The sequence below is a fragment of the Stegostoma tigrinum genome, chromosome 32, assembly GCF_030684315.1.
Source record: "Stegostoma tigrinum isolate sSteTig4 chromosome 32, sSteTig4.hap1, whole genome shotgun sequence".
NCBI lineage: Eukaryota > Metazoa > Chordata > Chondrichthyes > Orectolobiformes > Stegostomatidae > Stegostoma > Stegostoma tigrinum.
In genome coordinates this window covers 24,294,187-24,309,636 of record NC_081385.1, presented here as the reverse complement: position 1 = coordinate 24,309,636, position 15,450 = coordinate 24,294,187, and the positions used below count along the sequence as shown (strand labels likewise).

The 15,450-nt window shown below is 38.9% G+C and overlaps 1 protein-coding gene across 1 annotated transcript in view; it reads right to left on the bottom strand.

Moving 5' to 3' along the window:
- Nucleotides 1-2,980: 2,980 nt before the first annotated feature.
- LOC125466872 (cystathionine beta-synthase-like) overlaps nt 2,981-15,450 on the bottom strand; it is a 48,451-nt gene continuing 35,981 nt past the window's right edge. Inside the window, exons 13-15 of the mRNA XM_048561981.1 lie at nt 14,682-14,790; nt 9,012-9,096; nt 2,981-3,099 (exon numbers count right to left, since the gene is read on the bottom strand). Of these exons, the coding sequence (XP_048417938.1) occupies nt 2,981-3,099; nt 9,012-9,096; nt 14,682-14,790 (313 nt within the window). The remainder of the gene's footprint in view (nt 3,100-9,011; nt 9,097-14,681; nt 14,791-15,450) is intronic.

Genomic DNA, 15,450 nt, shown 5'->3' with positions numbered 1-15,450 from the left:
CGCCCAATTTCTATTTAAGTCACATACTCCTGAATATTTTGTTTCCAGCTTCAAACTCATGTAATCATGTCTCTGTAATATCTATAAGATCATTGCCAATAATCTCTGTTTATGCCATTAATTAATTTATTTTATTCTAAATACAACATGTACTTAAGCTTTGTGTTTTACCAGTTTTCGCTCCATTTCATCAACTAGCTATGCTTTTTCAATGTTTGTTCACTGCCTTTTCCTGTCCTATTATGGGTATCATTACCTCAATGAATGTTCTGCAATGTTGCCATATCTTTTCACTTTGTGAGTTTACATATTCACAAGTACTGCCCTTAGTCTGGTATACCCTCAGATGAACTGTCACCGTTGTCAGTATTCAGACTTAATGAATGGTTGGCAAGCAGAATGTATTGTAAGGACTCCTGTACCACCAGCTTGATTCTTTTTGAAGCCTGTTGCTCACCCATATCCACTCTCCCTGCATACGCTAACTTCGTAGTGACCACATGCTAACCACATGGCTCAGCCTCAGGAATACCCCAGAGTGACATTAGGTGCTGTACAAGTTCCAGAACATGAAGCTGGAGGGAAAGGACAGATGTGTGGGAAATTTAAGACTGTACAGCGGTGATGTTTGAGGATTTCAATTACCCATATATTGATCAGGATGGTACCAGTGTAAAGAGCAAGGAGGAGTAAATAACTGATATGCATGTTGTAAAAATTAAATTTCTAAATTAGAATAAGGCATAAACCAGGAACTTTCAAATGTTGATTGCAGTAGACCACTACACATAAAGGGTCAACTGCCAAACGGGAGGCTTTTAAAATTGAGATAATGAGAGTTCAAGGGTAATACGTTCCTGTGAGAATGAAGGGCAAAGTTGGTAAGAGGGAGGGAACAATGGATGAATAAAGATATTGAGGCTCCAGTCAAGAATAAGAGGGAGTTTTGTGTCAAGTACAGACAACTGGGATCAAGTGAGTCTCTTGATCATTCTTAAGGGGGAAATCAGGAGGACATAAGAAGGATATGAAATAGCCTTGACAGATAAGGTTAAGAATAATCCAAACAGATTCTTCAAATAGGTTAAGGGCAAAAGAGCAACTAGGAGGGGAATAGGGCCCTTTAAAGATTAATGAGGTCCTCTCTGTGTGGAACTACATGAGATGGGAAAGATACTAAACAATATTTTGTATCAGTATTTGCTGTGGAGCAAAAACATAGAAACTAGAAAACTTGTACAAATAAATGTTGATGTCTTGGAAACAATCCACATTACAGAACAGGAAGTGCTGGAGATCTTAATAAAGCATAAAGGTGAATAAATCTCTGGGACTTGATCAATTGTATCAGATTGTGGGAAACAAGGGAAGAAATTCTGGGGCCTCTAGTAGTGATATTTGTATCATCAACAACCATGGGTTAGGTGCAGGAGAACTTGAGGGTGGCTAATGTTGTGACTTTATTTAAGAAAAGTCTATAAAGAGAAATTGATGACCTGTGAGCTCGACATCAGTAGTGGGTAACTTGTTGGAGGTGATTTTGAGAGACAAGAGTTACATGCATTTGGAGAGGCAAGGGATAGTCAACATGGCTTTGTGTGTGGAAAATTGTATCTCCCAAACCTGATTGTCAAAAAACTCAATCTGACCAAAAATATAAATGAGGAAAGAACGGTTGTCTACTTGGATTTTAGTAAAACCTTTGACAAGGTTCTGTATGGTAGGCTGGTTAGTAAAGTTAGGTCACATGGGATTCAGGGAGAACTTGCCAATTGGACACAAAATTGGCTTGATGGCAGGAGACAGAGGGTGGTGGTGGAGCTTTGTTGTTTAGATTGGAGGCCTGTGACCAGTGGTACTCTGCAGGGATCTGTGCTGGGTTCGTTGTAGTTTGTCATTTATAAATGATTTGCTTGAGAATTTAGGAAGCATGGTTAGTAAGTTGACAGACGACACCAAAATTGGTGGTATAAAGGGCCGTGAAGAAGGTTATTTAAGATTACAAAGGGGAATTTGATCAATCGGACCAGTGGGTCAAAGGGTGGCAGATACTGTTTAATTTGGATAAATGCGAGGTGTTGCATTTTGTTAAGATGAACAAGGGTGGCACCCATACAGTTAATGGTAAGACCCTAGGAAGTGTTGTCAAACAGAGAGAATTAGGGATTCACGTACATAATGAAAGGTACATCACAGTTAGTCAGGGTGTTTAAGGTGTTTAGCACACATGCCTTTGTTTCTCAGGCCATTGATTATAGGAGTCGGGGTATCATGTTATGATTGTACAAGATGTTACATTTCTGATTGCCCTGCTACAGGAAGGATATTATTAAATTGAAGAGGGTGCAGAAAAGATTTAAGGATGTTGCCAGAACCAGAAGGTTTGAATTATCAGGAGAAGCTGGATAGGCTGGGACTTTTTTTCACTGGAACATAGGAGGTTGAGGGGTAACCGCAGAAGAGTTAAAAATCATGAGGATCATAAATTAGGTGAATATCAAAGATCTTTTCTTTAGGGTGGGGGAATTCAAGACTGGAGGGCATATTTTTAAGCTGAGAGGAGAAAGACTTAAAAAGGACTTAAGGGCAACTTTTTCACACAAACTGTGGTTTATGCAAGGAATGCATTTCTAGAGGAAGTGGTTGATGCAGGAACAGTTGCAACATTGGAAGTACATTTGGACAGGTACACGAATAGCAAAAGTTAGGAGGGATATGGGACAAATGCAGGCATGGACAAACAGCCGCTTCCTGAACTTAAAAAAACTCGATTGACATTCTTTAAGACGACAAAGCACCTTTATTCATTATCAAGCTTTCATGTTGTAAGTTGCTGGATGTGCTAATAACATAGAACCCAAAGCTACAATTTCTCTGCACAGGAAATCAGTTTGTGCAAGCATACATAGCCTGAATTATGTACAATATCCATCAAATTGCTGATGCCATCGATACTCTATCAGGATTTTAAATCTTCCATTTAATATTTTTCTGCTGTCCCCATCATTTTCTTCTCATCTCTTACAAAGTTTATCAGATCATTAAATGTTACCACGCCAAGCACCACTTCTCTCTTTCCACTTTCGCCACTGTCATTACCTGTAATATAAACAAAAAAAAACTCAGATGTCGTTCAGATCTTCAATGATGTAGACATCAATAACACTATTCTGAAGCTCTGATTCTTAGGAAGATGAGAGGAGGAGGCTATTTAACCCTCCAACTGTTTCATTATTCAATGAGATCAAAGTTGTTTTGTGACCTAATTCCATATGCCCTCCTTTGCCTCATAACTTTTGCTAACAAAAAATCTAACAATCTTAGGTTTAACTTAGCAGTCAATAAATCTAATATCAATTGCATTTGAGTGTGTGAGTGACAAAGTTCTAACAATCCTTTTGCATAGAAATATTTACTAATTTGACTCGTGAAACTCTAGCTCTAATTTTTAGACTGTTTTCCGCGCATCCCTAATTGATAGTAGTACTTCGCTCCTATTCACCCTTTCTGTCCCCATAATATTGTAGGTTAGATTTAGTCCTATTGCAATAGCATCCACTAATGGAACCAGAAGCTGTATTTAAAATGTTGTGACGTGTCAACAAAGCAGCCTTTATCCCGGGTAGCATTAAATTTGTCGAGTGTTGTTCAATCACCAATCATTCAGGGAAGTAGAGACTCTTTGATGCCATACAGACCAAAGCAGTCCTCACGGGCTGACATCCCAACCACAACCTTCAACATTCACTGCTTATACCATGTATGCAAAGTGGCGTTCCATAAGATGCACTGCAGTATCTCATCAAGGCTCTTTCAAAGGTGCCTTCAAATTCAGAGCCTTTACTACTTAGGCAGCCAAGGGCAGCAGACGTATTAGAATACCACCACCTCAACATCCCCTTTCAGTTTCCTAATCATCCTTCATTACCATTGGGTCAAAATCCTGGTATTCACTTCCTAAAAGCACTATTCCAACTCGATATAGATATTAGCAGTTTAAGATGCCAGCTCATTACTTCCCTCCCCAGGACAACTAAGAGTGGTTAATAAAAGCTGCATTAACCACCAATGTCTAAAGTCAATTTTTTAAAGAAGTTTAAGTGAAAATCAAATATACATTAGTAAAATAAAAATTTATTGAGTTTAAAAGATGCATCTTTTTGGGAATTAATTTCACCCTTTTCTAACAGTACAATAGTGGCTCATTGTTTGATTACAGTTCAGCCGTTTAGAGTTTCCACTCAAGTCATAACGAAGCCACCGAGGGATTTGGGTCACATTGTGCTTTATTGTGTCTGTTATCTCTGGGATCAGCATTTAAATCTATTCTAAACTGTTGACGTTGAAATTCCCTCTCTCACTCTCTCCTAGCTGTAATATTATCATCAACCATAATGAGTTTTGGTAGACCTAACAAATTACTAATTGACATGAATTCAGACCACAGGACTGTATATGAACCTGCAATAAATGAATTCATCTCACTTAATAATAAACTTGGAGTATGAAAAACAGACATGGAAGAAGAAACAAAAACAGAAATTGCTGCAGAAATTCAGTAGGTCCGGCACCATCTGCGGAGAGAAAGCAAAGTCAGTACTTCGGATCCAGTGACCCTTCATCAGATCAGTTCTGAAAGAATAATGAGCCTGAAATATTGATTTAACTTTCCACAGATGTGGCCAGACCTGCTGTCTTTCTCCAGCAGTTTCTGTTTTGCTTTCAGATTTCCAGCATCTGCAGTTCTTGGTATTATTTTCGAGATGAAAGTAGGCCACTCTGAAAACATTCATCCAGTAGTTATGAACAAGACTTGAGGAATGTTTGTAGTTAATGGAGTGGTGACAGAGTCACTGGGGGGTTAGGGGTTCATTTCAACATTTCCTTTAAGTTGTGCAGCTCGATGGTCACACAGCCATATTGAGGTCCCATGCTTGGCAATCGACATAACTGTTGTGCCAACATTTTGATGTTAGTTTCAAGAAGTCACTGTTGTGCACAAACCTTTGAGGTCCATCCATTAAATTCTTTTAAAAATGGAGTCCTAGCTCAGCTTAATGTTTATCCAGGAGTTAGAACAAGTTTTTAAACTTGCTAATTCATTGTGGGTATGTATTAAGGTTCATTGTCTTGGGACCCTCAGAATCCTTCGACTTTAAGGGCCTTTTTTTTGGACAGTTCCAGATATAGGAGAAATACCCACTGGAATTTTGAAATTCTACTGGACTTAGCTCAATCAGGAGTTCTGCACAGTCTCAAATCACAATACCACAACTCTGCTCTAGTATTTACTTGGCCAGCAGAATCTCTGAGCCAATGTAAAATAAATGTTAATGGACCTTGTCAATTTTCTATTCTATTATAATGGTTTCCCTTCATCATTCAAATTAACCTATATGAATCTCAACATTTTAAGCAACAACACAGGGTGCTGGAATTCACCGACACACTAAGCCTTTGTCTGGAAAAAGAATGTTGAACTTCTGGAAAGTCACTTGATGCAGGGATTCATTTTGTATGTTTTTTTAAAAATCTGCAAGAATGAATCAGTAGTTTTGCAGCTGATACAAAAATTGGTGGAGGGAGGACAGCCCTCAGATTACAGAAGGATATAGACAGGTTGGTCAGCAGGGCTGATCAGTGTCCAAACAGAATTCATTCTGGATAGATGTGAGGTGATGCACTTGGTCAGGAAAAACAAGGCAAATTAATACATGATGTGCGGTAAGGTCTGGCAAGCACTGAGGATGGGAGGGACCTTGATGTGCATATCCGCCAGTCCCATTAGGTAAGATGGATAAAGTGATTAAGAAGACGCGTGATATATTTGTCTTTATTAGAGAAGGCATAAAGTTTAAGAGTCGGGAGGTTATGTTGAAACTGTATGTGTGCAGATACATAGATCCCTTAAAATGGCCACCCAAGTGGACAGGGTTGTTAAGAAAGCATATGGTGTTTTGGCTTTCATTAACAGGGGGATTGAGTTTAAGAGTCGTGAGATCTTGTTGCAGCTCTATAAAACTTTGGTTAGACCGCACTTGGAATACTGCATCCAGTTCTGGGCGCCCTATTATAGGAAAGATGTGGATGCTTTGGAGAGGGTTCAGAGGAGGTTTACCAGGATTCTGCCTGGACTGGAGGGCTTATCTTATGAAGAGAGGTTGACTGAGCTCGGTCTCTTTTCATTGGAGAAAAGGAGGAGGAGAGGGGACCTAATTGAGGTATACAAGATAATGAGAGGCATAGATAGAGTTGATAGCCAGAGACTATTTCCCAGGGCAGAAATGGCTAGCACGAGGGGTCATAGTTTTAAGCTGTTTGGAGGAAAGTATAGAGGGGATGTCAGAGGCAGGTTCTTTACGCAGAGAGTTGTGGGAGCATGGAATGCGTTGCCAGCAGCAGTTGTGGAAGCAAGGTCATTGGGGACATTTAAGAGACTGCTGGACATGTATATGGTCACAGAAATTTGAGGGTGCATACATGAGGATCAATGGTCGGCACAACATTGTGGGCTGAAGGGCCTGTTCTGTGCTGTACTGTTCTATGTTCTATGTTCTCTGTTCTATGTATAAAATGTCAGTTAGGCCACTGTTACAGCATTGTATTAAGTTCTCGAATCCATATTAAAGGAGGGATATGATAGGTGTAAGAGGATGCAGAGGAGACTTACCAAGATGCTGCCTGGGCTGGAGAGTTTCAGGTATGAATAGAAATTGGATGGACTGGCGTTCTTTTCCTTAGAGCAGAGGAGATTGACACCAAACATGACCAAGTTGTATAAAATTATGAGGAACACAAACAGACAGAGTAGACGGGAAAAACCTTTTATTCCTTTTGGAAGGAACAATGAGTGGGGCATTGAATTAAGGGAGGGGCAGGACACTTAGAGGAGATGTGAGGAACATTATTTTTCATCCAGGGAGTGCTGAACTTTGGAACTCACTGTATGTAAGGTGGCAGAGGCAGAAAACCTGATAACATTGAAGTAGTATTTAAATGTGCACTTGTGATGACAAGGCAAACAAGGCTATAGTTGGTACTAGAAAATGGGTTTAGAGTAGTTGGACAGTTGTTTTGACTAACACAGTCATGATGAGCCGAAGGGCCTTTCTCTGTGCTGTCGGCTTTCATGACTCAATATACACTCAGGTTTACCAAATGCAAGCAATCAAGCAGCTAACCTTGGAATTTCAACTACTAAAAAACCTTACAGCCTACTGAAAATATTTCATTTTATAGACCGACGCTTCAACTGCATCTTTAAGTTTATTCCCGGCTAAGACAGACTTTTAATCAGGAAGGGAAACAAAAGTTATAGGAAAAGATAGGAAATTGTAGTTGAGAATTCTTAGACTAACCATGATATAATTGAATGGTGAAGCAAACTCGTTTTGTTGAATGGTCTACTTCTGCTTCCACATCTCATGGTCTTATGGACCTTATCAAAACATCCAGTTATTTGGGAACTTGGCAGGATTGAGCTGTAATGTTCTATGTTCTATGTCATTTCGCCTTGTGAGGATTAGAGGATATAATCACAGAATAAGGGGTCACATATTATAGACAGAAATTAGGAGGAATTTCTTCTCTCAGAGGGCATGGAAACATGGAAACCCTTACTGCAGGGGTCTGTCAGAGTTAAGTATCTTCAAAGCTGAGAGAGACATATTTTTATTCAGCAATTGATTCAGGGATTATAGGGAAAAGACAGGAATGTGGAGTTGAGGATCTTCAACTCAGGCACAATCTCATTGGATGGTGAAGCAGACTCAATGGGCTGCATGGTCTACTTCTGCTCCTATATCTTATCATTATATTGGTGAAATTAAAGGTCTGCTGTGAAGATTGAGGTAACCATTAGCTCTAATAGTATTTTACCTTCATCTGTATCTATTTTTTGTATGTGAGACCCTAGTGAAAGACAAGGAAGTGAAATGTTGCTTTATTTTCAGAGTAAGCTTTGAGGATAAATAACCTTCTCTGTTTTTAAACTCAGAAAAGCTTGACGTTGAAATTATAATTTGAGATCTCTACACTCTGAGGATATATAAATATACACCTCTTATATATAAATATATCAACCATGGACAAAATGGGGAACACACGTTAGCTCCAAAACATTAACTTAACCTAGGTGAATAAAAAATACTGATTCCCATTCACAATCCTCTAACTCTAAGACACTGGAGAGGAAAAATGTAGCATGACTCATGAGATAAAAACCAGGACTAAAAGCAAACCTCAAGCAGATTTGCAATAAATTAAGAGGTTCTAGGAGAGTAAACATTTGTCTTTTAAAAAGTTCATATCACTAAAGTTATGAGATGAAACCTATTTTGTTTGAGTTAGAATTGTTTTCCCTTTTATTCATGAAATTTTTCTTCATCAGGAGTGTGTTCTGGATCAACTTGTAGATATCTGCATATTATCTTGATTAATATGAGGACACTGATTCACTGATGAATGTAACAGGGAAAAATACACTCACATGAGCTAAGGAAATCCTGAATTTTCATTTTCACATGAGGTTATAGCCTAATGTCTGATCATCAAGATGGGAAATCAATATTGGTATTGTAGCTATTAGTTCACTAAATTTAAATGCATTGTAATTTATGAATCATATTTTGATGTCCAGTAAAACAGAAAACTATTATTATGAACATAGACATTAATGGTTTGAACCATTCACAGCCATAGGTGACAGCGAGCACTTTTAGGTGGTAAGCAATTGCTGCACTCTGCATTCTATTCATACTGGCACATTTCAAAAATCTATCAACTGTAGAATAGCAAAAGCAAGTTTTGAAATTTGTCTAATATTTCTGCACAAAAATGGGTTTCTCCCCGATGCAGACCCTCTGTATAATCTCAACAACGAATGGAATAATGACACATCGCTTTACCTTGACATGAATTTCATAAATCTTGTGACCTTCAGTCACATTTACTCTGCTTTTGTTTCCATGGCTGCATTTATGACCAGCTCAGTCAAACCAGCTTTGACTTACTGTGAACTTGTTCCTGAACAATTAAGGCAAAGTGATTCAGTGTCAAAATCTGCAAGATTTTCCCAAGTGTGTCACTTAACTTCACCTAGTAAAGAAAATAAATAGTTAAACAAGAGTAATGCATGAATGCTTTTCATTAAACTTTTGACGTTGTTACAATTCACAATATTGTCAGCAAACTTTATCATGCTTAAAATGACAAAAACCTATTTCATAAGTGATATTTTTCTGTCGATGAGAGAATTGGTTGATTAAACCAGTCATTTAAACCTTCAAGTAAGAAACATTAATAATAAATACTCCTCACAAATATTTCCCTGCCTACACACATACATCAAGATGTATTAGTTGATTGAGTTGTACAGCTGAAAGGCAAAAGGAAATCTAAGAGGCCAGAAATTCAGATTTCCTTAGGTAGAATCTGTTTGAGCATTTCCATGAAAATAGACATATCTGAAAAAGCAAAGGTTATGTTCTGAGTTGCTAAAGGAAAAAAGCACAAAATAAAAATCACCAAAGCATTTCTTCAACTTGAATTTGTTTAGACATTGGGGCAACATGTTTCACTTCAGATAATTTTACAATTTTGTTTGTGCTGAACATGAGTCTTACTGACAAAATGTGACTTTGTTCAAACTGTTCCATCTACACTCATCAGGATAATCCGCGAGAGTATCAATTCAAGAGGAAAAGCAACAATTTTACACTATGAGAGGAGGGTGCTGATTGACTGGAAAACGGATTCTGATTGGTCGAGGCATTGTAAATGAAAAGGCATTTATTTACACAAATTGACAGTTAACTGCAAGGCTTTCTTTAAATTTTACATCAAGCAGGTTAGCTCTGATTGTTCAGCGAATTGCTCTGAGAAATGAATCAATGAACAGCTGTCACAAAGTTTAACGGAACAGTTTCAGTACTTGTCCATGTTCTTTCTGTCTGCAACGACCTGTGTATTCTAATGTGCCACTTCTGGTACACGGATACTATTGTAAAGTGTGCCTTATATCATGTTGTTCCTAAACCACACCTCTAATACTGCAGTAATAAAGATACTTAAATGTCAGTGATAATTTTATTACTGTAATGTAAGGTTAGAGACTTAAATCACAGGGTAACCATTGAGAGTCTATCACAAACAATAGCAATAAATACAAGTATTTCAAACCGATATGAGGAAAACAGCAGCATAATTTTTCCAAAGTACTGTTTATTCCCCTTGCTGTTAAAATAGGAAAATTTATGGGAACCAGGGATCCAGGGGCATGACAAATGCATGTATTTGTAATATAAATTATTCAAATGAGTTTAAAAATCAGAGCTGTGTTGAAGTTAAAACACTATGTTCACATTTCTATTTTAGAACTTCCTAAATCATGCACAGACACAGACTGTGTGGCCAGATATAATTTTGCAACCAGAACAAGCAGCTCTGGTTTTGGTTTGGAACTAGACTGCAGCTCAGTGTTTGCAAAGGAAAGGACATAATGTTGACTAGGCCAGTATAACAAGCAACAAAATATGTTTTCATTCACTGTGTGGCTTGTAGATGAGGCTTGAGAACAGTTTGGAATTTATGAAGGCAAAGAATTACTGGAAGATTTGTAGATCTCACACCATAACGAAGATTTCACAAAATTTTGAGGCAGAATGCAGTTTAGCTTGGAAGTAGACTCGAAATTAGGAATCAGTTGCGGAATTGTATAGAAGTTATTGGAACAAAACTATCAGAGATGGGCAATAAATGTTATCTTAGACATCAATGCCCATGTCCAATGAATGAATAGAAAAATGTAATAGTGCTTGCATTGTTTAATTCTTACATGTAATAAAGTTTTGCTTTGACATTCTGCCAATTCATTACCTAATGCTTGGATAGCTATGCATATAATCCCTAACAAGATATTTAACAGGACTGTAACTAAATCCAAGGTCAGATTGATTGTCATTCAAGCAATCACATTTCAATGAAGAACTTATTCATACACTGCAGAACAGGCTGTTTGAGCCATTGAGACGGCACCAACGTAACTACCCTAAAAGTGAGCTGATCCTAATTTCCCGCACTGTCCCATATCCTTAAGTGTTATGATATTTGAAGTGCTCATCCAAATATTTTTTAAAAGTTTTAAAATTTCCAGCCTCCACTACATTCCCAGGCAGTGCATTCCAGATCCCCACCACACGCTAAGTGAAAATGTTTTTTCCTAAATCCTCTGAATCTCCTGCCCCTTACCCTAAAACTATGCCCTCTTAAAGAAATGTCACAATTGTTGCAAATCGAATCCTAATTTTAGTTTCTAATCACATTTAATTAAATAAAGCAGTATTAAATATCATTAAAACAGTAGTTAATTATTTCAAAAGATGCTTACATTTCCTAATGTTTTCTGTTATGTTTTCTGTAAAAGCTCACCTCGTGTAGCAGCGACCTTCTTGCTTTCAGCAGCAGGAGTTGGTGAGGACGCACACCAGGGTGCCATCAAGATTGTAAGGCGTTTTTCTGTGTAAAAACTTACCTCGTGGGACCTGTACAGTAAGGACAGGTTGCAATTGAACTGGAAGAGCACAAATATCCTGGGAGGGATATTTGCTTGAGCTATACGGGGAGGTTGAAACTAGATTGGCAGGGGGTGCGGAACCGGGTTTGTAATTTGGAGGATGAGGTATTCAGCCTTCCAACAGACACAACAGGGAGTGAGGTTGTTAATAAAGAAATGCGATCAATGGAGCAAAATTGTGGACACAGGGATGGTTTGAAGTGTGTATACTTCAATGCTAGAAGTGTCAGACATAATGCAGATGAACTTACAGCATGGGTCAGTACTTAGAACTATGATGTTGTGGTCATGACAGAAACTTGGGTAACTCAGGGACAGGAATGGTTGTTGGAAGTTCTGGGATTTAGATGCTTTAAAAGAAATAGGGAGGATGGTAAAAGAGGCCGCGGAGTGGCATTGCTAGTCAGAACAAGTATAGCAGCTACTGAAAGGCAGTTTAAGAATGAAAGTCTGCAGAGTCAGTTTGGGCTGAGGCCAGGAACAAGAAAGGAGCAGTCACTTTGTTGGATCTTTTTTTAAAAAAACAGATCCTCTAATAGTTGCAGAGAAGTGGAGGAGTGGATTGGAGACATATACTGGAAAGGTGCAGAAGTCACAGAGTTGTAGTCATGGGTGACTTCAACTTTCGAAATATTGATTGTAAAATTTTTAGTTGTAATAGTTTAGATGGAGGGGATTTTGTCCCGTGCGTTCAGGAAGGATTCCTGGCACAGTATATAGATAGGCCAACATGAGGAGAGGCCACTTTGGATTTGGTGCTTGGCAATGAACTGGGCCAAGTGTTAGACCTGTTGGTAGGAGAGCATTTTGGTGGTACCTATCATAACTCTGTTACTTTTACAATAGTCATGGGAAAGGATAAGTACATACAGCAGGGCAAGGTTTATAATTGGGGGAAGGACAATTATAATTCCATTAGACAAGAATTGGGTAACATAAAATGGGAACAGATGCTGTCAGGGAAGAGCACTATACAAATCTGGAGATTGTTTAAGGAATGTATACTGTGTGAGCTCGATATGTTTGTCCCTAGCAGGCAGGGAAGATGCAGTCGAGTGAGGGAACCTTGGTTCTCGAGAGAAGTTGAATGACTAAGAGGAAGAGGGATGCTTATTTAAGGTTTGGGAAACAAGGATTGGAAAAGGGTCTAGAGGGATACAAGTTAACCAGGAAGGAGTTGAAGAAAAGGTTTAGGAGATCTATAAGGAGGCATGAGAAAACCTTGGCAGATAGGATCAAGGAAAACTCCAAGGTTTTTTACACGTACATGAGAAATTAGAGAATAACCAGAGAAAGGGTAGGGCAGGCCAAGGATTATAAAGGGAATTTGTGCACGGAGCCTAAAGAGATAGGAGAAGTCCTTAATGAATACTTTTCTTCGGTATTCACAAGTGAGAGGGACATAGTTGCAGGGGAGGACAATGTGAAACAGGTTGGTAGGCCAGAGGAGGTTGATGTTAATAAGGAAGATGTACTTGAAATTATGAGGATCTTGAAGATAGGTAAATCCCCTGGGCCTGATGGGATTTATCCAAAGATTCTACGGGAAGTGAGGGAGATCGCAGGGCGTTTGACAATGATCTTTTCATCCTCACTGTCCACGAAATAGTGCCGGAAAACTGGAGACTGGCAAATGTCAATCCCTTGTTCAAGAAAGGGGGTAGGGATAACCCCGGAAAGTACAGGCCAGTTAGTCTTACTTCAGTGGCGGGCAAATTATTGGAAAGGGCTCTGAGAGATAGGATTTATGATCACTTGGATAGGCGCAGTTTGATTTGTGATAGTCAACATGGATTTGTGATGGGTAGATCATGCCTCACAAACCTTATTGAATTCTTTGAAGAGGTGACCAAACACGTGGATGAAGGTAGAGCAGTGGATGTGGTATACATGGATTTAAGTAAAGCATTTGATAAGGTTCCCCATGTTAGGCTCATGCAGAAGGTAATGAGGCATGGGATAGGGGGTAATGTGGCAGATTGGATTCAGAATTTGCTGACCCTTAGGAGACAAAGAATGGTAGCGGACGGAAAATATTCAACATTGTGCTCAGTTACGAGTGGTGTACCGCAAGGATCTGTCCTGGGTCCTTCTCTATTTGTGATTTTTGTAAATGATTTGGATGAAGGAGTGGAAGGGCAAATTTGTAAGTTTGCGGATGATATGAAGGCGGGTCGAGTTGTGGATTGTGCAGTGGGCTGTTCTAGGTTACAAAGGGACATTGATAGGATACAGAGCTGAAATGAGAAGTGTCAGATGGAGTTTAACCTTGAAAAGTTTGAGGTGATTCAGTTTGGAAAGACAAATTTGAAAGCAGAATACAAGGTTAACGGAAAGATTCTTGGCAGTGTGGAGGAGCAGAGGGATCCTGGGGTTCATGCCCACAGTTCCCTGAAAGCTGCCATCCAGGTGGATAGAGTTGTTAAGAAGGCAGATAGTGTGTTTTCTTTCATTAATAGAGGGATTGAGCTCAAGAGCCGTGAAGTTATACTCCAGTTATACAAAAGCCTGGTTCGGTCACGTGGAGTATTGTGTCCAGTTCTGGTTGCCTCATTACAGGAATGATGTGGAAGCATTGGAAAAGGTGCTGAGGAGATTTACCAGGATGCTGCCTGGAATAGAGGGAAGGTCTTACGTGTAAAGTTTGAGAGAGCTAGGCCTTTTCTCTTCAGAACAACGAAGGATAAGAGTTGACTTGATAGAGGTGTACAAAATGATCAGAGGAATAGGTAGAGTGGGCAGCTAGTGACTTTTTCCTCGGATGGAGGCAGATATTATGAGGGGGCATAGTTTTAAAGTGAGTGGAGATAGATATGGGGAGAGGTCAGAGGTAGATTCTTTACTCAGAGAGTGGTCGGGGCGTGGAATACATTGCCGGAGAGGGTAGTGGAGTCAGCATCATTAGGGGCATTTAAGCAGCTAATAGATAGGCATATGAAAGATAGTATAAGATAGGGGTGGACGTTAGATAGACCTTAGATTTAGAGTTAAAGTTCATCACAACATAATGGCCTGTACTGTACTGTTCTAAGTTCTATACGATTAGGTTAAAGCACCAAAATGAAAACTTCACAAAGTGCATTTCTGGCTTAAAAAGAGAATCTTCTACCTTTTGGAATTGCTGGTAAATGGCTTTAGCCACCAAATCAGTGAGCTGCAGTTTTCCTTCGTGAACTAAAGACATAATATTTCCTAGGGTGACTAAACCCAGAACTGTCCTGCAAACAAATTCATAAAACTGTAGTTATCCATTGCATGTCAGTTAACATATTAATAATAATATTTAGCTGTCAGAAAAACCTTTATGTTTCAGAACTAATATAGCCATGTGAACTCACATTGAGTATTTAAGGTGATTTGCAACCAGCTGCTACATGGTCCTGTGATTGGAAATGGAACACTGGAATTGGAAAACCCTTGAGTGTACCTGGCATTTTCACAATCAACCAATTTAACATTTCATAACTGTGTTATATTGAATGCACAGGCAAATCATATGAGCATCATAACAGTGTTTCTATCAACTTCAGGTCAATTTCTTCTATTTAGAGTGATGTTAGATCACATGGGATTCAACGAGAGCTTACCAATTGGATACACAATTGGCTTGATGGTAGGAGGCAGATAGTTTTGGTGGAGAGTTGTTTTTCAGACCAGAGGTTTTTTGCAGGGATCAGTGCAGAGTCCACTGTTGTCCATCGTTTATATGAACAATTTGGATGAGAATATGGAAGCATGGTTAGTAAGTTTGCAGATGACACCAAAGTTTGTGGTATAAGTGGAAGTGAATAAGTTTATCTTAGTGTACAAAGGAATATTGATTAACTGGTCCAATAGCCAAGGAGTGGCAGATTGAGTTTAATTTAGATAAATGTGAG